The sequence below is a fragment of the Trypanosoma brucei genome, chromosome 5 (assembly GCF_000002445.2).
Source record: "Trypanosoma brucei brucei TREU927 chromosome 5, complete sequence".
Taxonomy (NCBI): Eukaryota; Euglenozoa; class Kinetoplastea; order Trypanosomatida; family Trypanosomatidae; genus Trypanosoma; species Trypanosoma brucei.
Window position 1 is genome coordinate 273,389 of NC_007278.1, and position 23,567 is coordinate 296,955.

At 44.2% G+C, this 23,567-nt stretch overlaps 8 protein-coding genes across 8 annotated transcripts, besides 58 other annotated features; all 8 read left to right on the plus strand.

Moving 5' to 3' along the window:
* Positions 1-83: part of a sequence feature (A-rich) that runs on past the window's edge.
* Positions 1-23,567: part of a sequence feature (sequence corresponds to BAC RPCI93-28F8) that runs on past both edges of the window.
* Positions 236-272: a sequence feature (A-rich).
* Positions 473-538: a sequence feature (T-rich).
* Positions 753-801: a sequence feature (GA-rich).
* Positions 814-845: a microsatellite.
* Positions 929-973: a microsatellite.
* Positions 1,105-1,126: a sequence feature (AT_rich).
* Positions 1,256-1,312: a repeat region.
* Positions 1,387-1,427: a sequence feature (G-rich).
* Positions 1,664-1,729: a sequence feature (CT-rich).
* Positions 1,880-1,916: a microsatellite.
* Positions 1,948-1,981: a microsatellite.
* Positions 2,322-2,357: a sequence feature (AT_rich).
* Positions 2,484-2,554: a sequence feature (GA-rich).
* Positions 2,579-2,607: a microsatellite.
* Positions 2,651-2,705: a sequence feature (AT_rich).
* Positions 2,998-3,058: a sequence feature (A-rich).
* Positions 3,135-3,198: a sequence feature (T-rich).
* Positions 3,257-3,300: a sequence feature (T-rich).
* Positions 3,374-3,504: a sequence feature (A-rich).
* Positions 3,505-3,530: a microsatellite.
* Positions 3,531-3,577: a sequence feature (A-rich).
* Positions 3,641-3,679: a microsatellite.
* Positions 3,754-3,776: a microsatellite.
* Positions 3,916-3,960: a sequence feature (AT_rich).
* Positions 4,115-4,197: a sequence feature (T-rich).
* Positions 4,247-4,272: a microsatellite.
* On the plus strand, positions 4,626-5,720 carry Tb927.5.810 (hypothetical protein, conserved; the record flags this gene model as incomplete). Its single annotated transcript, XM_839662.1, has 1 exon — positions 4,626-5,720. The coding sequence occupies one exon, from the start codon at positions 4,626-4,628 to the stop codon at positions 5,718-5,720; it is 1,095 nt and encodes a 364-aa protein (XP_844755.1).
* Positions 5,126-5,151: a microsatellite.
* Positions 5,760-5,796: a microsatellite.
* Positions 5,819-5,852: a microsatellite.
* Positions 6,192-6,238: a sequence feature (T-rich).
* Positions 6,717-6,750: a sequence feature (AT_rich).
* Positions 6,812-6,852: a sequence feature (T-rich).
* Positions 6,967-6,989: a sequence feature (AT_rich).
* Positions 7,006-7,045: a microsatellite.
* Positions 7,201-7,226: a microsatellite.
* Positions 7,245-7,286: a sequence feature (A-rich).
* Positions 7,303-7,330: a sequence feature (AT_rich).
* Positions 7,550-7,592: a microsatellite.
* Positions 7,621-7,649: a sequence feature (AT_rich).
* Positions 7,658-7,692: a microsatellite.
* Positions 8,036-8,068: a sequence feature (AT_rich).
* Positions 8,143-8,163: a microsatellite.
* Positions 8,203-8,264: a microsatellite.
* Positions 8,367-8,389: a microsatellite.
* Positions 8,498-8,520: a microsatellite.
* Positions 8,554-8,617: a sequence feature (T-rich).
* Positions 8,988-9,013: a microsatellite.
* Positions 9,729-9,748: a microsatellite.
* Positions 9,775-9,797: a microsatellite.
* Positions 9,994-10,620, plus strand: Tb927.5.820 (hypothetical protein, conserved; the record flags this gene model as incomplete). Its single annotated transcript, XM_839663.1, has 1 exon — positions 9,994-10,620. One exon carries the CDS (start codon positions 9,994-9,996, stop codon positions 10,618-10,620), a length of 627 nt encoding a protein of 208 aa, XP_844756.1.
* Positions 10,934-10,973: a microsatellite.
* On the plus strand, positions 11,511-13,301 carry Tb927.5.830 (hypothetical protein, conserved; the record flags this gene model as incomplete). The annotated part of the gene is made up of 1 exon (XM_839664.1): positions 11,511-13,301. One exon carries the CDS (start codon positions 11,511-11,513, stop codon positions 13,299-13,301), a length of 1,791 nt encoding a protein of 596 aa, XP_844757.1.
* Positions 14,282-14,321: a microsatellite.
* On the plus strand, positions 14,388-17,372 carry Tb927.5.840 (hypothetical protein, conserved; the record flags this gene model as incomplete). The annotated part of the gene is made up of 1 exon (XM_839665.1): positions 14,388-17,372. The coding sequence occupies one exon, from the start codon at positions 14,388-14,390 to the stop codon at positions 17,370-17,372; it is 2,985 nt and encodes a 994-aa protein (XP_844758.1).
* Positions 14,750-14,775: a microsatellite.
* Positions 17,877-19,052, plus strand: Tb927.5.850 (hypothetical protein, conserved; the record flags this gene model as incomplete). The annotated part of the gene is made up of 1 exon (XM_839666.1): positions 17,877-19,052. One exon carries the CDS (start codon positions 17,877-17,879, stop codon positions 19,050-19,052), a length of 1,176 nt encoding a protein of 391 aa, XP_844759.1.
* Positions 19,176-19,210: a microsatellite.
* Positions 19,703-19,730: a microsatellite.
* Positions 20,338-20,376: a microsatellite.
* On the plus strand, positions 20,851-21,174 carry Tb927.5.860 (hypothetical protein, conserved; the record flags this gene model as incomplete). The annotated part of the gene is made up of 1 exon (XM_839667.1): positions 20,851-21,174. One exon carries the CDS (start codon positions 20,851-20,853, stop codon positions 21,172-21,174), a length of 324 nt encoding a protein of 107 aa, XP_844760.1.
* On the plus strand, positions 21,433-21,630 carry Tb927.5.870 (hypothetical protein, conserved; the record flags this gene model as incomplete). Its single annotated transcript, XM_839668.1, has 1 exon — positions 21,433-21,630. One exon carries the CDS (start codon positions 21,433-21,435, stop codon positions 21,628-21,630), a length of 198 nt encoding a protein of 65 aa, XP_844761.1.
* Positions 22,130-22,167: a sequence feature (CT-rich).
* On the plus strand, positions 23,019-23,288 carry Tb927.5.880 (hypothetical protein, conserved; the record flags this gene model as incomplete). The annotated part of the gene is made up of 1 exon (XM_839669.1): positions 23,019-23,288. One exon carries the CDS (start codon positions 23,019-23,021, stop codon positions 23,286-23,288), a length of 270 nt encoding a protein of 89 aa, XP_844762.1.

Genomic DNA, 23,567 nt, shown 5'->3' on the forward strand with positions numbered 1-23,567 from the left:
AGAGACGAAGATAGAAGAAAAGGAGAAGGAAAAAAAAAAGAAAAGAAGGAAATAAGAGAAGAAGAGAATAAGAGAGAGAAAGAGGGTGAACTGCCCATTACACAATTGGGAGGCAGACAAGGAGCGCAGCGGTAATTTGAAGATGCGTGACTGTACAAAGCAAACCGATAGTAAACAAAAGGGGGGAATGGAACGCACTCAAGCGAGCCCAAACAAACGAAAAAGGGGGGGAGGGAAAAAGAAAAGAAAAACAACAACAACAACAAAAGCAATCAAGAGCCCCCCAAACAAAATGTGATATAAAAATAAAAGATGTGAGAGGGATATGGAAAGGGAGGAGGGATGAGGAAAAAAAAATTTGACTATCATATGTGTAATTAGGCTGTGGAGATTTTTTTTTTTTTGAAAAAAAGAAACCCAAACACGACGCTCCGTTACCCACCGCAGGAAACACGTTACAGCACAGATTGCGTTTTTTTTTTTTTGTGTGTGTGTTTGTGTATTTGTTTGTGTTTTTTTTTTCTTTTTTTCCTTCCTTATGGCAAGTGTTTGAGGTGGTGGAGGTTTATGTGTCGGTTTGAAGGATGCAGAAAGCCTAAAAAGTGAGAGAAGGAAGAAAAGGATTGCGGAGGTGGAAATGACAAACACGAAGAAAATGAATGATCGAACAAATGAACGAGGAGTTGGAAAGGAGGAGAAAAAGGGTGCATTAGACAAAGAAAGCAAAAAGTTAACGAGACAAGACACAAAGAAAAAAAAAAAAAGAGAAGAGAAGCGAATAGAAGAAAAGGAGAGAAAAGACAGATACCAAAAAACAACAACAACAACAACAACAACAACTACAAATCAATGAGTTGAAAGTCACCACAATGACAACAGTCACGCATTGTTCCAATTTTCCGCGCATTACTTGATGTGGCTTTACTCGATTGTTATTATTATTATTGTTGTTATTATTATTACTACTGTTGTTGCTGCTGCTGTTAGTTTTTGTGCATCTGGAAATTCCCCTCAGTCAAATGATGGAGCAAAGGGGGGAAGTGTTCAGAAGATGAATGGCATTAGAGAGAGAGACGGAATTAAAGAAAAATGAAGGAAAGAAGGAAAAAATAAAATAATATAAAAAGAAGGGGATGGTGTGAGATGATGCGGGTAGCGGTTAATGGAATCCCGCTGTCGCATCGCAAAAGCTCGCAGTTGTCGTTATAAATATTACAAAGGGTGTACTTGAGTCAACATATTTATATATTTATGTAAAGAGAGAAAGAGAGGGGAAAAACAAAAGGGAGGAGAGGAAAGAAGGAAGGAAAAAGTTAAGTTAGGCGTGAAGTTGTGGTGATGAGAGGAAAATAATGGGAAATTTCCTTTTTTTTTTTGAAAAAAAAAGAAAGAAAGAGAGGAGAGGGGGGAAGGGGGGAGGGGAGGGGGCGGTGTCGACGGAGTACAGGAAAGAAGAATAATAAAACGAAACACAAGAAAAATAAAGAAGAATGTGCGCCTCGGCGTTTTTTTAAAAATTTGGGCCCATATATGTGGCGTGTCATGTATATATTTATAGATGAGTCATTTTTATTAATACAGAACAAAAACAAGAAAAAGTAAGCAAAAATTCAAGAAAAAAAAAGGAAAAGGAATAAAATACTATCATGTATATTACAACTAATTTCTTTCTTCTTCTTCGTTTCTTCGTTTCTTCGCTTCTTCGCTTCTTCCTTCCCTCTTCTTTTCCCGTTATTTTATATACTTATGCGTATTATTGTTATGATCATCATCAACATTATTGTCACTATTATTGTTATCTTACTGTGGCGAAGGGGAGGCATCGTGTGTTTTGGTTGTTTTCATTTTTCAATGAATGGCGAATGTATGTAATTTTTTTTTGTTATTCGTTGTCGTTGTTGTTGTTGTTGTTGTTGACTTTTTTTTTTTTCCTGTTCGAAGAGAGGAAAATAAACAAGCAAGCAAACAAACAAAAACAAACCAAAATAACAATAACAGAGGGTGGAAAGAATTAAACAGGGAATGACAGTCGAGTCGAGATGAGATGAGATGAAAAGAAAAAAGAAAAAGAAAGAAAGGGAATAACTGAAGAAGAAATGATTTTTTTTTTAAAAAAAAAGGGATATATGACTCTGGCCGACACAACATTAAAACTCAAAAGAAAAAAAGAAAAAAAACACCAACAACAACAACAATACTTAAAATAACAAATGTTCCACCAATCACATCATATAATTACAATAAACAAACAAACAAACAAAATGAAGAAAACAAAATGCACTTTTACACGAACACAAGCATCATTTCCTCAACGAATATACATATATTTTTATTTTATTTTATTTTTTTAAAAAAAAGGTGGAGAAGAGGCAAAGTCGATAGCATTTTTGTATCATTATTACAGTTGCAAGTGTTTGTGCAACTGAAGCATTGATTTGTTTTGTTAATTAAATGGTGAAATTAGAGGAATTTTTTTTTTCGATGAAATGAAAGGGAAGGGGGAAAATAAAAGGAAGATAAAAGGAAAGGGGAAAGTAAAAAAAAAAAAGAGAAAAAGGAATATAGATGATAGTAAAATTTGTTGTTGTTGTTGTTGTTGTTTTTGTTACGTGCCGAAGTGTATAAAATAATGGCACAGTGGCGCGGTGCGTATAATATTAAATTAATATAACGAAAAAGTGGATAATTAAAATAAATAATTTAAAGCGTATAAAAATGTATGCGGTTAAGGGAACAGATATAAGTGGCGGAAGAACCGCATTGAGTGTGTATGGAGAATTGTTTATGCTTTTTTTTTTCCTTTTTTCCTTTTTTCCTCTGAGGAATCATCACCGTTTCAAATGTCGGTTCTGTCCTCGTTTTTTTTTTTTGTAAATATTGGTTTTGTTTGCCGTCTGCTGCACTTTCCATTGCTGTTGGTGAATTTTTCTCACTTTTCCTGTCATGCTGTTTTTTTTTTCTTCCTTTTCTTTTTTAAAAAGGAGGAAGAGGAGGATGAAGAAAAGAAAAAAAAACAGCAAGAGAGAAAGAGAGAGAGAAAAAGAGAAAAGAAAAAAAATTGCTATTTTCACATTAATATTGTTACTAATATTAATGTTTTTTTTTGTGTTTTAATGTCTTTTTTATCATGATGATTTCTCCCTCCCTCCCCTTTACTTTACTTTTTTTTTCTTTTTCTTCCATTTTTCTTCCATTTTTCAGCATTTTTCACCATTTTTTTGAGTTTTGATTTTGTGTCTGTTTTTGTGCCAGTCCCTTTCTTCTTCTTGTTTTTTTTTCTTTTCTTTTTTCTTTTCTTTTCTCTGTATGCGTATTTTCTGTCTGTATCGACTGGAGCTGAGGGTGTAAAGCAAAGGGCCATGAAAGTTTCACGAAAGAAAGAAAGAAGAAAAAAAAGTAACAAAAAAAAAAGAAAATCAAAGGAAAATAGAAGGAAGGAAAGAATTAAAAAAAAAAAAGAACAAAAAGGGGAAAAGAATGAGAGAGAATAAAAAGAGTTGAAGGAACAACAACAACAACAACAACAACAAAAGTAAACAAACAAACAAAAAAGGAAAGGAAAGCAAAACAAAAAAAATCATACAGAAGATGTGAGTAAACTATCATCTGGACTGACGCTGCACATATACACATAAAATAATATTTTTATACATATGTGTATGTGTATATATGTATGTATGATTTGCGTTTGCACATAATTTGTCTGAAAAGAAAATAATTAAAGAAGTCAAAAGTGAAAAAAGAAAGGAAGGAAATAATAATAATAATAATGATAAATAAAAAGACTAAAAGAAGGGAAGAAAAGCAACGGGAAGGTAGGTGGTGTTTTGGTCGTTTTTTTTCCGTTTTTTGCTTTTGAGGGGGGCGATTCCCCAGACTTTTTTATTTCCTTCTTCACTTGTTTCCATATAGATGAATATAAATATATTGATTCATTTATTTATATCTTTTTTTAAAAATCCTTTTGACTGTTCTTTTCTTTTTTTCTTTTCACCTCCTTCATTATTTATATATTTATATCTTGCTGTCATCCTTCTGCTTTCTCTGCGCGCTCTCTTTATGGCTGTTGCATTCCCTTCCTTCCGGCCTTCTTGCATCCGGTCGTCTGCTCTCCTTTTTTTTTTTTGCTTTCTTATTATTTTATTTTACCTTTGCCCTTTTTTATTTTACCTCCCCCCTCTTTTTTTTTCTGTTGTTGATTCAATATAATGTTGCAAACTTTAGTGCTTTATTTACCTGTTTTTTTTTCACTCATTCATTCATTCATTCATTTACTTCTCCTTTCTTCTCGCACACCTCTGTTTATAGAATAAAGCGGACTCGAAAAGAAAAGAAAACCAAACAAACCCACAACAAAGCGATACTTTTTTTTTTTCGTTCAGTTTTGTAAGAAGAAAGCAAAAGAAATAAATAAACCTCAATTTCTTGTGAAGAGAGAAGGAAGAAAACAACTACCACCTTCACTCTCGCCCAGATCAACTACCACCGCCAATCTCAAACCTTGCCATTTTTTTAAAAAAAATTTCCAGCCACCCGCCGCAACTCGGTGTTAATATTTGTTTGTTTGTCCTCATTTCATTAACACAACATCAGGAAACCAGAGAGTTTATTCACGTGTTTTGAAAATGAGCACTGCAACATCTGCACCTGTTGTTGAATCCATGAGCGACACGGTTGTCTGCCCGCAGCTTTCGCGCCATTCCACCAGCCTTGAGGAATTGTACACCATCGGTTACAACCGGAGCCACAGCCCGAGTTGCTTCAGCAGCGCTGGATGTGAAGAAGAGGAGGGACAAAAAAACGTCTTGGCGGAGCGCTACAAGACAAAGCTGTGCAAAAACTTTGTGCAATACGGAACATGCCCATATGATATACGCTGCATGTTTGCACATGGTGAGGAGGAGCTCCGCACGGCAGAGATGAACATCATGGATGGACTCGTGACGAAAGATGCGATTACATCGTTCCAGAAACTGTGGCATCGCGCCGTATCGGCCTCGTCAGGATCCAAACATCACTCATCTCATGTTGCCAACCGTAGAGGTGTGATGACGACGGCAACAACAACAACAACAGCAGGGGGCTCAACAGATGCGGCGATGCACATTTGTCGTCGGATGCAACGTGTTGTTGCTGCTGCTGCTGCTGCTGTGCCGTGTGGGGGGCGCCGTGTGGTTTCCGGATCCATTCGGATTCGTGGCTGTGTCCGACATAATCCCTACTGCCATAACATTCTTCCAACTGTATCCCGTTATTACAGCACAATGCCGGATGTTTTCACCAGGCCGTACAGTAAAAGCGACAGTTGTGGAAACGAGGCGATTACTGAGGGTAATGCGTGGACGTATGCCAATGAAGAGGGGAATGAAAAGGAAACACCCGCCATGATAAGCTCGGGAGTGCCTGAGCTAACAGCGTGGAAGCGATTCAATTATGTGGCGGAGAGGTCCCAATGCACGAGCGTACCGGAACAAAATTTGCCCTGCGCGGACTTTGCTGCCATCAAGGAGAGCAACAACACCGGTGGTAATGCCAGTGGTGTTGATGTTGAAAATGTGGATGATGCCGAGCACTCCACCTGCAGCAGCGTTGGTAATGAGTCCGGATATTTCTGCCGTGCATCGAGAAGTGCTTCATGCGGTGAGCAAAGCCAATCCCATTTGAAGCGGGAGGGCAATGAGGGACGAGGAGAAGGTCTGCATATGTTTCTTTCCTTGTGAAGACGCCTTACGTGTGCGCTTGTACGGAATAAATAAATAAAGGAATGAAGGAATGAAGGAATGAAGGAAGGAAAGATGAGGAGGAAAATAAATAGAAGATATATATATATATATATATATATATATATATATGCGCAAAGCGAGGTGGGGGAAGAAGGGAAAGAAAATGGAATGAGGAATGGGAAGGTAAAATGAGTTGTTAAGGTTACTTTATAAAGTTTAGAGCTTGTGCATTTGTGGAGCCATGTTTGTGAAACTGTTGTCGCGCTCTATGTGCGTTGGTGACTCAGAGCCTCCCACACTTTTCCTCATCCTCACCCTTTTCTTTTCTTTTCTTTGTTATGATGTTATGTTTTGCGGTTCGCTCTCTTTCCTTCATTTTCTCTCTTTCCGGATCAGGATCTGTATTTATTTATACATTCGCCTGAAGAAGAAAACAAAGACAGAAAACAAGTGAGTTATGGGCTCCGATTTTTTTACTTTTTTTTTTTCCCTCTTTCTCTTCTTTTACTTTTGTTGTCGTCAGGTTTCTTCCTTCCATTATTTCCCTTCTCGTATGTTAAATGAATGAAGAGACGACAACTGCACCTCGGCTGAAGGTTCGAAGGAGAATTTAAAGAAAAAAGTAATACATAAATCGTAGAGGAAAAGGATTTATAAAAAAAAACAAAACGATAAAGATCAAGCAGACAGAAAGACGTACAAAAGAAAGAATGAAGAGTTTTTTGTTTTTGTTTCTTTTTTTTACAGAAGTGAAATTAAAAAAAAGATGAAAAGCGGGTATTTGTTTGGTTTTGAGGTCGCTATACTTTTCTGAGTTCTACCACTTTTCCCTAATTGTTTTTTTTTATTTTTCCTAAATTTTCCACTCACCCACCCACAGTTTCCTTTTTTTTTTGTTAATATTGTTGTTGTTGTTGTTTTCATTTATGTGATTTCAGAGCGACCGTTCACGCTTGCGTGTGACGGGTGCCATGCGCTCCTCCCGGGCAAAACATTTATAATAAAAACAAAAAATAAATAAATAAATGACTTCCCGGCTCGGAGGCATCGGCGAAATTCAAAACAGTCTCGAAGTCATCGCCCATCCCTTTCTTTTTTTTCTTTTTGTTTTTCTAATCTTTTTGTTTTTGTGGTGTAATTCGTTCGGAACACTTTCTTTTTTCATTATAAATCTTCGTCATCTTTTTTTTTTTTTGAGTTTTGTTCTGTTGATAATTCCTGCCTACACACACATACGCAAAGGAAAATATATTTATTTATATATTTCAGCGTCACCTTACCCTTTTTTTTGTTTTTTTTGTTTTTTTTGTTTTTTTGTTTTTCAGTTCTGAGTCATTGGATTGTTCACTTTTGTCATTTCAAGGTTCTGTTTTTTTTGTTTGTGTTTTTGTTGCCTCCGGTTACTGCCGATGCATTTTTTTTGTTTTCGATCACACACACAAAAAAAGGGTACACACCAAAGGAGAGAAACAACAAAACACAAACACACACACACACACACACGTGTACGCACGCAAAGACAAAAGAGAAAAAAAAAGAAAGGAAAAAGAAAAAAAAAAGAAAGGAGTAATAGAAATAGAAATAAAAAACTAAAATAAATATAAATTGGGCACAACACAATATACAACAACGTGTTTTGTTTGTTTTTTTTTCTCCTTTCGATGGACAAGCGCTGAATTCTCAAAGTTTTCATTTCATTGGAGTAAATAAATAAATAAATGAATGATTTGATGCACCGGGTTAGTTTGGATGGCGTGATAGAGAGGGCGAAAGGAAAAAAAAAAGAGACAAAAACCAAAAAAAAAACCCTCGCCGCACTCCTCACAATTCATTTATTACATCCATTCATTAATTTGTTTATTCATCCATCTTTATGTTTTGAGTGTTTGTGTTCCTCATTTTATATTTATTTTCATTTTATTTTATCTTACTCCTTTTTTTTTGTTTTTTGTTTTTTTCTTTCTTTTTTGTGTCTGTGTGTCTGTGTGTCTGTGTTTGTATGTATATGCGTGTGTGATATCCCTGCCGTTTTAAACTTTATTTTCATTTTGTTAAATTTTTTTTTTCCGTTAAATATTTTGTTGTTTGAAGGTTGCGATGAACTTAATTCAAAATGGGTGCCTTAACAATATTATCATCTGCTTTTTCTTTTCCCCCTTTTCTTTTTCTTTTTCTTTTCATATATGATAAAAAGGGAGAATTTTTTTCATTTTCGTTTCTCCTAAAGGCGTAGCGGTAAGGTAAAAAAAAAAAAGAAGAGAAATGAAAGGGATGAATTAAATCGAGCGAGTAGCGATAATATCAGCAGTCGCAATTAAAAAAAATAAAATAATAATAAATAAAATGAAAGGAAGCGGAGGGCCACACGCAATCAATCGCTCTCGGCGGAAGTCAAAAGTCAGAGCAAACAAACAAACATATGGATGGATGGATGGATGGACAAGTACAGGCGGAAAATTAAATAAAAACGAAGGAGATAAAAAGAAAAAAAAAGAAAAAAAAAGAAGAGGAAAGGCTGAAATGAAAATAAAACAAAAAAAAGAGGGATTGGACTCGGCATGCAGACGGTGGCGCATGGGGAACAACGACACAATTGCGGATGCGCGGCAGTGGAGGGCAATGAATTTAACTCAAAGCTGAAAAAACAACAACAACAACAACAACAAAAAGAAAATAATGCAGAACGCGGAACAAAAGCGGGGAAAATTTGTCAAAGTGACAAACACAAATGAATAAGTGTTCGCTTCTGATCTTGTTTATGTATACATAAGTTTTATATATATATATGTATATATATGTTAACTTTTTTACATTTTATTCTACACTTGACTTTATTCTCTTTTCTTCGTTATCATACTGCTTGTCTTGTTTTCTGTTTTTTTTTCTTTTCTTTTAAAGTATTATTTAAATATTTGTGAAGTGATTCATTTAGTCTTTGGCCAGTGGATAATTCTGTAAATACTTGTGTTTTTTTTTTCCCTCAGTATTTTCATATGTTAAATGATTCTTTTACCTCTTCTCCATATACACAACAACAACGGCAGCAACGGCAGCAGCAACTAATTAATTATATGAGAAAGTTAACTGAAAAAAAAATGAACAAGTGAATGATAGTCAATCGCAGTGAGGAGAAGTGAAAGTGAAGAAGTTGCTGGCGCGTGCCTCAAGACAATGCGTAAATGATAAATGAATAACAGCATGGAGGAGGGGGGGGAGGAAAATGGGCAGTCGAAGCTGAGGCCTTCAGTGTTTATTATTTTAAAAAATAATAACAATAATAATGATAATAAAAGAAAAAAACAATGAAATACATTGTGTGAGTTGCGTGTGTATGTGTTGGAGTTGCATTTATGAACGTCATGCGAGGAGGTTACCGTATATGCTGTTATAATTTTGTCTTTGTTTCTTTTTTTTTCTTTTCCGCAGAAATTGTTGGATTGTCTCGCGTATTGGAATTAAATTTTTTTTTTCCTTCTATATTTTATTGACAGTGTCTCTCTGTCCCTTCAGCTCATTTCTAGGTCGGAGGTGCAGGTGCATAAGATGTTTTTTTTTTTTTATTGGACAGGTGATGTGAACGCGTACCATACCTTTTTTTTTCTTTCCCTCTCCTCTCATCATTTGTCAATATTTTTAGGTGTTTCCACTTCTGTATTTCGTGGAAAGATTCCCTTCGGTAGCATCGGATCTCAGGTAAGGTCTGCGAGTCCGAACAAACCCGACTTATTAGGGAAGTCGACACGGCATATAAATATTTAAACATTTATATATTGAGTGAGTGTAAAAGGGCCAAGAAAGGGAACAAATAAAAACAAATAAATACGGCTGCAACTCCACAGGCATACGCCACTGTTACGTTTCCATGCCGAGGAATTCTCAAACATTTCGCCACGGCCATGGCTCTTCCAAAAGAAGTCGCGGTGACCGCAGCGGGCGGAACCAAAACCGGCGTCGGGGCCGCAGTCCCGGAGACGAACTTTTTCAAAGGCCCGGTGAGGGAAGTCGTCACCATCACCATCACCATCGCAGCCCCCGCCCTCCCCGTCGCCGCCATCATCATCATCATCATCATCACAAGCGCGCACGCGATGAGCGCCGCATGGATTCCCGCAGCCCCAGTGAAGGAAGTGACATTTCTTCCAGTGGCTCCAACCCCGTTAATCATCGGGACCAGCGACGCCGGCGCTTGGAGTCCCCGCAACGCTCTCGCGCAAGATTGCCAGCGGAAAGTCACGGCGCCACTGCGGAGACGAGGGGCGCAGACCGCCGCATGCGGCTGCTTTCAGCTTTAGACGAGCAATTGGCTGCTCACTGCCGCCGCCTTGAAATGTCAAAGAAGGTGGTGGAAAGGAAAGATACTCCTCTCGACAATAGCAACGCCACAGGTGGTAGTAGTGGTGGTGGTGTTAGCATTATGACTCCTGGAACTAGCGGATCTTCAGTTTTGTCACCTTCGTGCCGTGTGGTTTTGTATGGAGTGGATCTTGGTGTCAAACCATGTCACATAAGTTCAATGTTGGAGCAGTTGGTTGGTCTACATCCATTAGATGTTGTGCGTCCTGCCGCGCAGCTATGGGAGTCAGTATGTGCAGTTATAGCAGACCAAGAAGCGAAGGCCACCGCATCAACCATAACGGAAGACGGTGGCGGGGCGGTAGGAACACCTGCCGGGGATTCTCAGGGAATTGCAACAGCTGAGGGAATTACGAGTTCCACGGTGGAACACAGGGGCATCCCGGATGGCTGTCGGCATCTTGGATTGTATGAAGTGGGTGCAGCGGGTGGAATAGTTATATTGGATTTGCCGCAGGCCAGTGACGTTGCCACGGTGGTGGCCGCACTTAATGGGGCCTGTTTGAACGGGCGATTTATATCAGCGGCACCGGCGGTCGGCTGATAACAAGTGTGAACTGCGGCTCTACTTTGGTTGATTGCGGTTGCGTATGCAAGTTGTCTTTCCGCAGTTGAGGTGTCTGGTTCGTCTGGCACTTGTTGTTTTCTCTTCGTTCCATTTTTTCTTCTTTGGATGCCGTCCCGTCTGCCTTTTGCACGGCACTGCGAAAGATGCGCGGATGTGCCCTTCCGTCCTGCCCTATCGACACGCCAGCAAGCGCTTGTTCAGATATGATCCCTGCATTGCTGACTTAACCGCCTGCAGTGTATGGGAAGGAAAGGAGTAAGGGCCGCTCCCTTTGGTTACACGCACACGCATAAAAAAATTAAATAAATAAATAAATAAATATATATATATGTGCGTGTGTCTGCGTATGCGTGGGGTGTGCTGCGCTGCTTGTTTAACCCCATTTCCCCCTGTGCCCTCGTGGTTGCAGTGGAGGTTTTCTGATGGGACCTTAGCTCTCGAATGGTATCTTATGTTGAGACGTTCCGATGCCGGCCAGTCATGTAACCAACCGTGCTGAGGTTGGAATTGGGTGAAAGGAGCTGCATGCCAGGGAAACGAAGAAAAAATGAAGAGGAAAGTTTAAATGAAGGTGGAAAATAGTTAACTGGAGGTGCCGACATGTGCCTAGGCTGAGAGGTACAACGGGTAGTGCAAGGTGAGGGTTGCAGGAAGTGGTGCTGATTTTGTTGCAGAAGCGGTTGTTGTAAGTTACTTTGGTGCTGTTAGTTTTTTTTTCTATGTTCCAAGTGGCCTCTTTTTGAACCCGTTGTTCCAAACGCTATTGTTACTATAACTTTTTTTTCCTTGCCCTCCCGCTTATTGCTCTTCTTTTTCCCTTTTCTTTGTTGTTTATAACAGCGTGGAGGACGCTGCAGGTAACAGAAATGCTGTACAAAGACCTCCTGCATCCCCTCAGTCTCTCATGGCTCGCGTATGACGTGTTATGTGTCGTTGTCCGCTCCTTTAGTCCCGAGACACTCGTCCGGAAGCGTCCGAAGAGGGGTTCAAAGGCAAAGGAACGCAGACATCGCCGTGACCATTCGCTTTTGGAGAGTCGTGATTACCGCAGCCGTCACAATAGTAGTGGTGATCACGAATCCACTGACCCAAGTCCCCGCTTTACGTCACACAACACGTCGCTGCAGGCCAACGCCTCCGCCGGAAGTGAGCGACCGCCAACTGTTCCATCACGTGCCGCTGCCGGTTCGGGTAGCAGTCGGCCACCGAGCAGAGCTGGAAGTCGGCTCAACAGCCGAAGCAGCAGCCGGAGCGGTAGCCGACACCACACGGAGGTGCCTCTGAACGAAGGGCCGCCACAGTCCTTTTTTGGACGGCTCCGCAATTGGCGAACCATTAATGTGAGGGAGCCGGTGTTACTGCTGACACATGTTCTGCGGGCAATGCCCGTTGCAGTGTTGCATTGTTTCACGCAGTTGAGAACAGATGTGGCCACGTTGGGGTTGCTGCGGTTCAGTGACTTGAGTGACACCGCAGCCGCTCTGTTGGTCTTCAATGAGGACGCTGTATTCGCTCCAGATTTTGTGTGGAACTTTACAATCACGCGGTGCCTTCTTGGTGCGATGCAGCAATACGTTTTGGGTCGTGTTTGCCTGGAGACCAACTTTGTTGTGAACCGGTTGCGAAGTCGCCGCGCCTACAGGCACATTATAGGTTGGGCTATGCGGCTCCTCACCCGCCTCCTGACTGATCCCATTTCGTGTAGCATACTTTCTCCGATGCTGCTTTGCACTGTGAAAGACTTTTCTCCTGTAACGGGGCCGCTACGTTACACCCCATCGGGGCTTTGTGCGGCTGCTTTAACAGGCTTTGTCGGTGTGGTACTCGAACAGTTAGTTTTACCAACGGCAGCCATTTGCTGCCAACGGGTTGTGGTGCACATCTATGACGGGTTGGATTATGTGCTGACTCGCCGTTACGCAACGAAGAATATTATGCGTGATGAGGCTGTTGACAGTCGGGTAAACGCCTCGGGCATCGACAGTGCAACTGCAAGCGAAGATGACAGAGAGAGCGGCCAACGGACCGCACGGAAAGATGCTGAAAGTGCGAAGCGGCACTCCCATAACCGGGAGGATGCCCAGCAGGTGGGTAAGGGAGCCCAAATGGCAGTGTTTCGGGCAATTATATGCCGCGTGGTGGGGGCCCTCCTCGCGCAGTGCGCTGTACAGCACCCCTTGACTGTTCTTTCCCGCCTCCTTTACGCCCGCGCAGTCCTCCACGGGACGGGGTTACTTAAGTCATATGCCGATTTTCCAGCGAAGCACCTCGTCTGGGCCGACTTTGCGGCTTTCTTGAAGCAAAATGCACACGGCAGCAGCAGTGGGGTACCGGCCCTGGAGGCACTACGAGGCATTGGATGTTTTGTTGGTTGTGAGGTCAGTTTGATTAGGAGCAGCATATTAAGGTGCTCAGCGCAGGAAAGAGCTATCGAAGAGCTGCTACTGCAGGCGGAAAGGCGCCGCCAAGGTGGAGCCGATAGTGCCGGAATGAGCTTCACCTCCTCGGTTAGTCACGCGTCTGCACTGGAGAGCATGGAGTTGATGACTCGGTGTATTGCCTCTACCTCCCCACTATTTAATATGGTACATCTTACATCTTTTACCAAGTTACTTAGTTTTTATATGGATATGTGGGTCCGATTGAGGGGTGAGTAGTGTTGGAGGGAGAAAACCTCAGCAGCCTCCTTGTCCCCTCTAGACAAGTACTGGTATACTATTTGGTGGGATGGAGCGATTGTAGAAGTTCTTCATCGTCTTTACCACAATAAGCATATACACACACATATATATACATGTATATGGCTTCTATCATGTACTACAGTATTGTTTTTATATCTGAGTGCGTAGCCGCGCGTCTTGAAAATGCCTAAAACACCGAAGAGGACGAAAAGCAGACTGTGTTGAAAGTGTGACTGCTTTATGCACGTAGGTGGTGAGGGAACGTGGTGATGTGACCGTATACATGGGCAAAACATGCACTCGTTGGAAAAAAGAAAAGAAAAAAAGAGGGAAGGGGAATAGAATAAAAGGGGGGGGGGAACGAGTGGATGTGCGCTGTGCGAAGGTGAGAACAATACAAACGTCGAGGAATGAAGAATTTTCTGCATTTTGTGCGAGCATACCATCAATTAGAGTGTGGGCTGAAGAGCCGGAAGAAACCACAACTGAGGTAAGTGGAGGTGGCACACAGGCAAACTTCAACGTTTGTGTATTTGCGTCCGTTTTGCAGAATTAGCGTTCGTGAAAACGATACTTCAAATACCATAGATGACTTTTATTTATCCATACATTAGTAAATATTTCATACAGTCCTTCAACTTTTAGATAAGGCGGGTAATGTGTTTCGTTTTTGATGTGGGTGTTTGTGGCCTTATTTTGGCAACTGCTCGTGGTTACGCGACATGATTGTTATCCTTTTTTTACCAGTGTGTTTTTATTCTCTTCTTTTTCCCCCCTTTATTTGTCATCCCATTTCTCCGTTATTCTTTCTTGTTTGTTTACACTTGCAGCACTTCCGGTCTTTAAGAGACCTATTCCCGTCTGTGACACCATACGGCAGGCATCAGCTGGCCATTGTAGCAAGGCGACACGGCCACAAGTAAAAAGTATTGGGAGTGATAAGGAGCGGAAACGGAATATATATACATATATATATATATATACATACACATATACGAAAGGAACCTGGCAAGGGTGTGAAGAACGAAGGACCGAAAATATCAGGTGAGAAAGAGAAGTAAAATGCCTAAGAAGGATCTATTTTCCTCATCATCCTCTGACGACAGCGATGCTGACGACTTGGGCCAACAAATGGCCGTTGCAGCAGCTGTTGAGAAGCGCCGTAATCCGCATGCATATGACCCAACAAGCGGGAAACGGAAGGGAAAGTCACTGGAGCACTCAACTACTTCAGTGGCCGCAGTCCAACCTTTGGATAGTAGCGACGACGATAATGAAGCTGGACATGATAAGGTGGAGGCCGTAAACGATGTTGGTCCCATTGATCCCGCCCTCAAGAGCAGCACCACTGAGTCGACGGGGAAGCCAAAGGGTAAAAAGAGTAAGAAAAAGAAAGGCGATGTGGATGGAGCCAACATTAGCGGTGATGATGATGATGATGATGACGGTGGCATTCGCATTAACAAGCAGTATGCTGCAAAGTATGAAGAGGTGAAGCGGCGGAAGGAGCTACAGCAGTTGACTCAAAAGTATAGCAACCGGCTTCGCGGTAATAACGGCTTGGGTGACTTGGAGAGCGATGAGGAGGATGAGGAGGACGATGGGGCCGTGTTGTTGACGGAGAGTAAGGAGCTTGCCTTCGCCAAGACATTCCTTGCCATTCGTCAGGCTGGCCTTGCAAAGAAACGAAGTGGGAAACAAGCAAAAGGTTCAGACAGGAATGAGAACACAAAAACGGACTCCAGTGTGAGTGATGCCGACGCTGAAAACAAAATTCTGCTTAACACAGAGCAGCGCTTCTTTCCGCCTCCAGAGGAGCAGGTGCGGGAGAACACGGAGGTATTTGCCAAGGCGGTGGCGACAAAACGCGAGAAGCGGAACAAGTTTACTTTGGCTGACGAATACCGCCGCGGAGTTGTAATGAGTGCCGAGAAGGGTGGTGCCAATGAGAAGGATGATGGTGAGGATGTTGGCAAGGATGAAAGTACTTGGGGAAGTCGCCGCATCCAACCACAAAGTGAAAAGGAAAGGAAGTTGCGCGAGTCGTTCCTGCAAAGTGTGGCGGAGAGCGGCGAGTCGTTCTCCGTGAAACCCGCCTTTACGCCACCAGCGGACCAACAGCAGAGCAATGAGGAGAGCGAGGCTAAGCGGTTACTTGCAGGGGCCTTTTCGATCCGTGCCCCCAACCGCGATGGTGCGACAACCGACGGTGATGACGCATCCGCCAATCACGATGCCGATGAGGAATTCCTCCGTGATTTCTTTGTGGAAGAGCTTTGGAAGCCTGAGAATAACCGTAAGGTCGGAAAGAATGGAAGTAAAGCTTCGCGCCGCAGCAGTGTGACGGCGGAGGACGGGCCTGAACCTGCAGATGGCGGCGAAAGTGGTGGAAACAGCGCGAGCGATTACGAGGATTATGAAGAAGGAAACAACTATGCGGCTCTTGCGGAATTAGCACAGGCTGAAGAGGACGAACGTTTTTTTGCGGAGGCAGAGGTGTGGGAACGCAAGTTTCAGGAGCGCGCATATCGCCATCAGGAAGAGAACGCCGACCACGTTCAATCTTTTCCTCGTGCCGTTGGCAGTAACGCCGAGGGCCTGCTGCGGAAGACAGCACAATCTTCTAGGAAGGAGGCTCACCTAAGACGACTGACGCGGATGCGGGAGTTGCGCGAGCAGCAGGTGGCAGAGTTGCGGCGGCTCAAAACGCTAAAGAGACAAGAGATTGAGGAGCAGCGGGCGCTTATCGCCTCCATTGCTGGTATTTCCAGAGAGAAGAGACAAAACCACAGGGACGTCAAAGTCTCAGGCGGTAAACCGTCCGATGATGAAGATGCTGCGGTGAGACGCCTCATGTCTCTGTGGAGTGAGAAGGACCTAGATGAAGACTTTGACCCCAGTAAGTTCGATTCCAAGATGTCTAAGATATTCGATGATAATTACTACGATGAAAAAAATGTGGATGAGGAGGAGATAGCCTTCTTCGAGGATGAAGAAGACATAAATGGTGTGGGAGAGCCTGAAGGACAGGGGGAGGAGAACGAGGTGTACAAGCAGCAGCTCGAGGACGGAGAGTCTGTTGAGGAGTCATTATTAGGTGGTGGAGGTGTGGCAGGGAAGGGCGTTGAATTGGCCGCAGACGATGCGATGGAGTTGCTGTACCCAACAGTGACAATGCCGGAGCTGGAAGAAACCCCAGCAACAAACTCGCGCGAGCAAATCGAGCGCCTGCTGCGACAGCAGAAAAAGCAACCAGGTGCCACTGATCCCGATGAGGTGCTTGAACAGTTGCAGACAACTCTTAAGCAAAAGGAGAAGGAGTATTGGCAGCTGCATCACGAGTCCACACTCGACGGGGGTTCCCTAAAGACCCGCTTCAAGTACCGTCGGGTGGTTCCCGAAAACTTCACCCTATCCGTCGAAGAAATTCTTGCGCAAGATGATCGGCAACTCAACATGCTCGTCCCCATGAATTGCTATGCCGCTTACCTTTCTGCAGAGGAGAATAGGAGGGATCGCATTAGGGCTGACAAACGGCGGCGTCGGGGATTCCGTGAAATTGACTCCTCCCGCAGTTCCCGCCGCTATGGGGATGTATCTAAGACATCTCTTGTGGATCCTAATATGAAGGAAGAGGAAGGAGAGAAGTGGGCGGAAAATGTCCGCAAATCTCTGCGCCGCTTACGGCAGGGGATGGGCTTAGATCACGAGGATTCCCTTGAAGATGAAAACAACCCCGGGGACAATATGACGAGGAGCGGGAAACGCGGTAAATCGAATAGGGGAGGTGATAGCGACAATCGGGGGCTGAATGGAAGTACGCTTGGATATCAGCAAAAAGACCTCAGGCACCAGAAAGGTGAAGGACAACGAGGAAATATTGGGGTGCGTTCCGATAGGGAAGGGGAAATACGGGAATTCCCACGGCATCCTGGTGGCTCACGAAAGCGGCAACTTGATGATGCCGATGAACGCGATTTTGGGGGTAGCGGTGGAGCTGTTGAGGGGCGACGGCGTGGCGTGGCGTCTAAGCCTCGTCACGAGTAAAGTGCAATATGCAGCCGAAGCTGTTGTTTGTCGTTTTTAACTAGCGCCAGAAGTGCTTGGTCTAACACGGTTAATAAAAAGAGTGATAAGCAAACAGTGTTAATTACAAAAAAAAAATAATGGTTAGTTCGTCGTGTGGTGTGCTTGATTCCAAGCGCCATTATGGAGCATCATCACTGTATAGAGTGAATGTTTGCGGTGGCGATATTCCATTAGCTTTGCTTCTTTTGCTCTGATTCAATCTCTTGTGGACTTCTTTGCTGTAATGACGCGAAACCTAGAGGGGTTGCAGTGTAATTGGTACATAGAGTACATAGGAGTGTTTCAGAGGAAGCGTGGAGACCGTAGTAGTGAGCACCCGCACCACTACGAGCGGTAAACCAAGGAGTTAGGCGTTCACGTGTGTATCGGTGGAAAAAAAAGTACCGGCAACCCCAGCCATATATAAATAGGCGTAAATCCCATTTGCTGCTATACAAGAGAAGGAAAGGGTGCGTTGCGCCAATGAGCGCCCAGGTGCCCAATCGAGGCGACTCACAAGACTCAATGGATAATGTCACCCTCACGTCGGAAAGGTTGCTGTGGACGGCACGGACTGTTACCGGTCTCAAACAACCAGCAACGACTGCTGTGAGCGACGGAAGCGGTTGTGAAACGAGCGGCAGCGGCGCTGCTGGTGGCACTGGAGGGTTGACAGAGCCGACAGATTCTCCTGCAACATCGGAGTGCACTCTAACGTGGAACTCGCTCATGACGGCGGTGTTCCAGCAGCAGGTGAACGAAATGCGGTCGCAGAGGGCTGCAACCAAGAGAACACGGAGCGACGACCGGGTTTCACAGGACCGAATTTTCTGTTTAGGTGAGGAAGAGGGAAGAAACTCAATACCGCTGGACGCGCAACGCACCGGCAAATGCCACCGTCTGGACTTAACTCCTTCCACTGTGCGTGCCCATGCGCCGCAATCTGCAGGTGGCGAAAGTATGCTCTCACCCGAAGGTGTGCAGCGGCGGCTTTCGCTCCACCTGTTGGGTCGGTTGAGCAGCTCCCTACCGACCCTTACGGAGCAATCTCCAGTTGCAGCAGTTGCACAAGGCCGCAACTCAACATCATCCATTGCTTCCGTTCCCGGCACCGCAGCTTCAGCTTCCGCACAGCCCCGACCGCCTACGATAGGGACGCCAACCCCCACACCGTTACGGCGGTACGGCGACCCTTCGTCTCAAATGTCACTTCTTCAGGACACGGACCCACCGACGGAGTCACGACCTCTTTTATCTCAGCCCGGACGCTCTATTCCGAGTCCAAGCACACCTCTATGGGCCACACAGGATGAGGCTGGAGACGAAGGGGTGCTGTTGGATGAACTCGATGGAAATATCATTGCTACCGACGACAACAACAGCAACACTTTGAATGTTGGTAACGACGATGATGATATTATTGTGCGAGTGCCGCTGAGACGGCGCCCACTTTCACTGCAAGTGTCTTCATTGCCCTTCATGTCCTTCCCTGATACTGCTGCGGCCCTGCAGGTGCGGGAAGGTGGGGATCGGCAGCTGGAAGGCCAGGGCCGGTCGGAGGCCGGGCGGCGAATGAGCGTTGAGGAATGGGCCCAGCAGATGAATGAGTTTTTTACTCGTGTCGATGAGCGAACGCTTCACACGATTTCCATTGACTGAGCGCCAGCGGCAGCATTCTTGTCAGATGAAGTAGAAGGCTTCACATTTGATGGATATGTCTGTTGCCGTGGGTGCGGAAAGGAGATCGGTGGACCGTAATCTGGTCATTGCAAAGCAAGTTGCCATCATGTCACATCACATCACATCACATCATATCAGTTTTCAATTATACTTCGGTTGGTGCACATCTGACGTTGGCTGTGATAGTGCGGGTCCTGTTCTCAGGTGGTGGGGTTCACGTAGCACATACAGATAATTATACGAAAAGTAAAAGAAAAAAGCAAAAAGAAGCAGACAGAGAATGCTGGTTTACCGTCTGTGAATACGAAGTTTGGATATGGAGGTGACGCAAGGGGTAGAGGAAAGGAAGGGAATTCCTCTTTCTCTTTTCCTGTTTAAGGCATGGACACAGCTGACATATCAAAAAAAAAAAAAGAAATTAGATGCAAAAGAGGTGTACGATATGCCATTATAGAGTTTTGCAAAGGTAATGCGGGGCGTTATATATATATATATGTGTGTGTGTCGCCGCAGTTTCCACACCTGGTGCCTCGGGGTTGAACCCCTTCAGATAAGCGGACGTGAGTGGAAATGTGAGACTGCAAATGAGAACTTCACCAGATGTCGCAAACAGTTTCACCCAACCATCCTATATATATATATATATATATATATATACGCATGTTGATATATTTATTTATGTGTTCACTTGTGTAACAAAACATGCTGTTTCCCTCCCCCCGTGTATTCAGATAGAGCCCGGGGAGTATTGCACACTTGTACGAAAAAGGTTTGTGTCTTTGCATTGGCATATACGTATATATATATATATTGTGTCTACTGTCTTCAGCGGGTGATCTCGCATCTAGATTGTACCTCTGCATCTTATCATTTCACAGCTGCTACGCGAGCACTTTTCCCCTTTTATTGTTGCCGCTATCGTTTTAATGCCTTTTCCCCCTATTGATATGTCTCTTTACTTCTTTAAAAATAGGAGGGAAGTTTCTTTCGAGGCGTTTCTACAGGGTGAAAAACTGGTCTCATGTTTATGATCGCAACATCTCTTTTACTTTGTGTTGTTACTTCTCCAAGTTACCGCTCCGCGGCGCAGCACGTAAAGCGTAACCGTTGAGTGGGAACTTGTGGAAGCAACAAGGCAGAAAGAATCACCTGCTGCTGACGTCCTGTTGAATTAAATATATCTTTAAGCTCCGACACTGTACCGAGGAATGGAAAGGCCAAACATATCATGATCCCCTTCGCGCACCTGCAGAAGGGGAGTAGATGTATTTGTTTGGTTCTGTTGTGTTGTGTTGTGTTCTGTGAGGAGTTACTTTTGTGCGGCGGATAGAAGTTGACGTATTAGGCACACCTACAGGTGATATGGTGTTTTCTGTCCCTTCCCTGTATTAAATAAGGTGGTGTGTTTCCTATTACCTTTCACCTTTCCGAACTTTGTTTGTTCGCACTGGTTTTCTTCTTTTACGGTTTATTTGTTCTTAACCTTCTGACCTTTCTGGTGCCGCCACTGTGGATTTTTCTTTTGTTCATCTGTTTTTTCTTCCTTTCCAAAGTTTGTGGCGAGGGGCGTGTGAGTGGGGGAGGGCGCCAAGTAGAGCACAAGCGCACTCCGTACGGGTGCGGCGAATCGCCTCTAATTCCCTCTTCAGTATTTTTGCCCCACCACTTCATTCGTACACTTAACGGTGGGCGTCTGTGAGTACGAAGGAGGAGAAAGCACATTCAGAACAAAAGCGGGTGATAATACACCGTAGAGTGTTTGTATATTTGTGGGCATATGCGCAACCGATTTGTTCGCATCTCATTTTCCTTGGCGCTCCTGATAGCAGCCTTTTTGGCAGCGAATGCTGGCAGTGCTACCAATGCCGATAATGAAGCGACCGACTACAGCAGCCACCGCTACAAATATCTTGAAATGCTAAAGGAGGCGGATTTGAAGCAAATGCTGCACGAGAAGGGGGAGGCTTTCCATCACCTGCGGTCGAAGCGGGAACTTATTCTCGCCGTTTTGAAACTCGAAAAGCGTGAGGAGGCACTCCGCAAGGCTCGGGTAACGGATACCGTGCAACATGAGGTGCGTGTGGAGTACTGCTCCGGATGAGGATACCGGCGGCACTACGAGGAGGTCGCTGAAAGCCTCCTTCGAAGCTTGCCGCCGGAATTAAGAGAGCAGCAGAAAGGAAAGAAGCCGTTTATCAAGTTTGTTGGAGTTGTGTATTCTGTAGGAGCCTTTCGTGAGTTCATTGGTAACATTCTTAGCACAGGGTTCCTCGCCTCGATTGCAATTAGTTTTTTTGCCCCATTTTTGAGGGGCGCGCTCCCACCTCACATTGCTGAATGGATTGAGCAGCACCGCGGAATGGTCGTGGGAGCGGGATTTATGATGAACATGGTAGCGTCAAGCTTGCTTCAATCTGGTGCCTTTGAGGTATATCTCAATGGCTCACTCATCTATTCGAAGCTAGAGACAGGAGCTGTGCCAACTGCGGAGACGCTAGCAGACCACATCCTGCGCCAAATTATCTCTGGTACAGCAGCAGGAACGAGGACCGCATAAGGAAAGAAAACTGCTCAGGTGAAGGGTGCCACAAACCAACAAAAGCAGTAAATAACAACCCTCACCCTGACCTCCACAGGGGCGTAATGCAACTGACATGCACAAATGCGCATACATATTCGAACGCACATGTATGCGCGGGTGGTTACGGAGTTCTTATTTCGCGTATGCAGGGTAAGACATGCCGTACCGTGGCCACGCGAGAAAACGGGCAACACCACCGGAAAATACCGAGATTGAAGAAGAAATGCAGGTATTAAGGGTCCTCATTTCTATTCATTTCATTTTTATGGTGCCGAAAGTCGGCTGTTTTTTTTCTTTGGTTCGTAGTTTTCATCCACAAGTACCACTGCGTTCTCTCCATGTTTCTTCATTCCCCCCTTTTCTGTCTGTGTCGCCTTATTTATATGACGAGGCGGAGGATCAAAACCCGTCTGTGGTGCCTCCCCTTTGAATCTGTTGTCACCTCCCACCCACCCGGCAACCCGGCCACCTCCCACTTTCCCTTTTTCTTTTTCTTTTTCTTCTTCCTCTACTACAAAACTCCACTTGACTTGTGACTGTTCGGTGTGGAATCTCTATGTTGAGGATTGCGGCTGAGCCAATAAAAAAAAAAAAATGAGGAGCATCACGAGTTTGGGGGAATTCGCTGCAGGTGGTGGTAGCGGTGAAGGTCGGTTGCCGTAATTAGGGCAAGTGTGTGGTGATGGGCGTAACAGACGGACTAGACGGAAGAAACGAAGGGATTTTTTTTTTTTTTTTTTGGGTTTTGAAAAGCGTGGTGCTTTTTTTTCTTTTGACTTCGACTGTGCGTATGTGCCTTGTTAGTGCGGGTAGCGAGACGGAGGCGGGGAGATGAGTGGAGGGGCTAAAAAGCCAAGGGAATAAAGAAAGCTGGTAATGTGTTTTATTTTTGAGGAGTGCTGCCGCAAAAAAAAAAAAAGAGATAAAGAAAGCACTTTGCGAAAGAGAAAATTTAATGACCTTCTTGAAAAAAAAAGGGAACGAGTGCGTGTCAATAAGAGCAAGTGTGAGGCAGAGAAAAGGGATTAATCAGCAAGGGAAGCAACGAGATAGGTTTGTACAACACACAAAATAGCCGGTTCAAGCTAGAGTACATCCTCCAAGATGGACTTAAGCCCACTATGTTGTTAGCAAACTGTGTCTGCACCCAAATATGCCTTTAGCTCAACGCATTTTGTGCCTACTAAAATTAAAGCAGCCAAAATTTACAGTTCCTCCTTCACCGCACAACATTCAAACGATAACAGGATGCCAAAAGCATTTCTGCACTAACACAATAGCAGAAGCGACAACTAGACCTCCCAAAATGTCCATCGACTCTCATTCCCCATTTCTTTCATAATTCCCCCCCTCCTTATACGTACATGGAGAGTAAGTTAGCTACAAAAGAAATATGTCGACCACCCTGTGATACCGTTGACCCTTTCAGCGCAGTGATTCTTATATACTCTGTCCATCGTGCTTACGATATACGACTTACTTCTGTCCGTCTTTATGGTGAGCTTATTCACGAGTTCGACCCTTGGTTCAATTACCGTGCAACGCAGTACCTCAGCGACAACGGGTGGCGTGCTTTTTTCCAATGGTACGACTACATGAGCTGGTACCTGTTTAGTTACTACACAGTCAGTTAACCTTTTTCCCTTCTGCCACTGTGTCGGGCGCAGGTTGGTGTTCCACTGGTAACACTCCGTCATAACCAGGCGTGCACGTACCCTCACTCCCTGAAATGTGTGACACCGTGGTAAGGCCAACAATATGTCTTATTGAAATACTTTCTGGTAATGATGTTGTTGAATATATGTATTGTTTGTCCCCAACCGTGTTTGTGAATGCTTCATCTCGCTTGTATGCACTCGACTCTCCTCTTTCCACCACTCTCCCTAATTTGCTCAACAGTTAAGTCTGTTGTT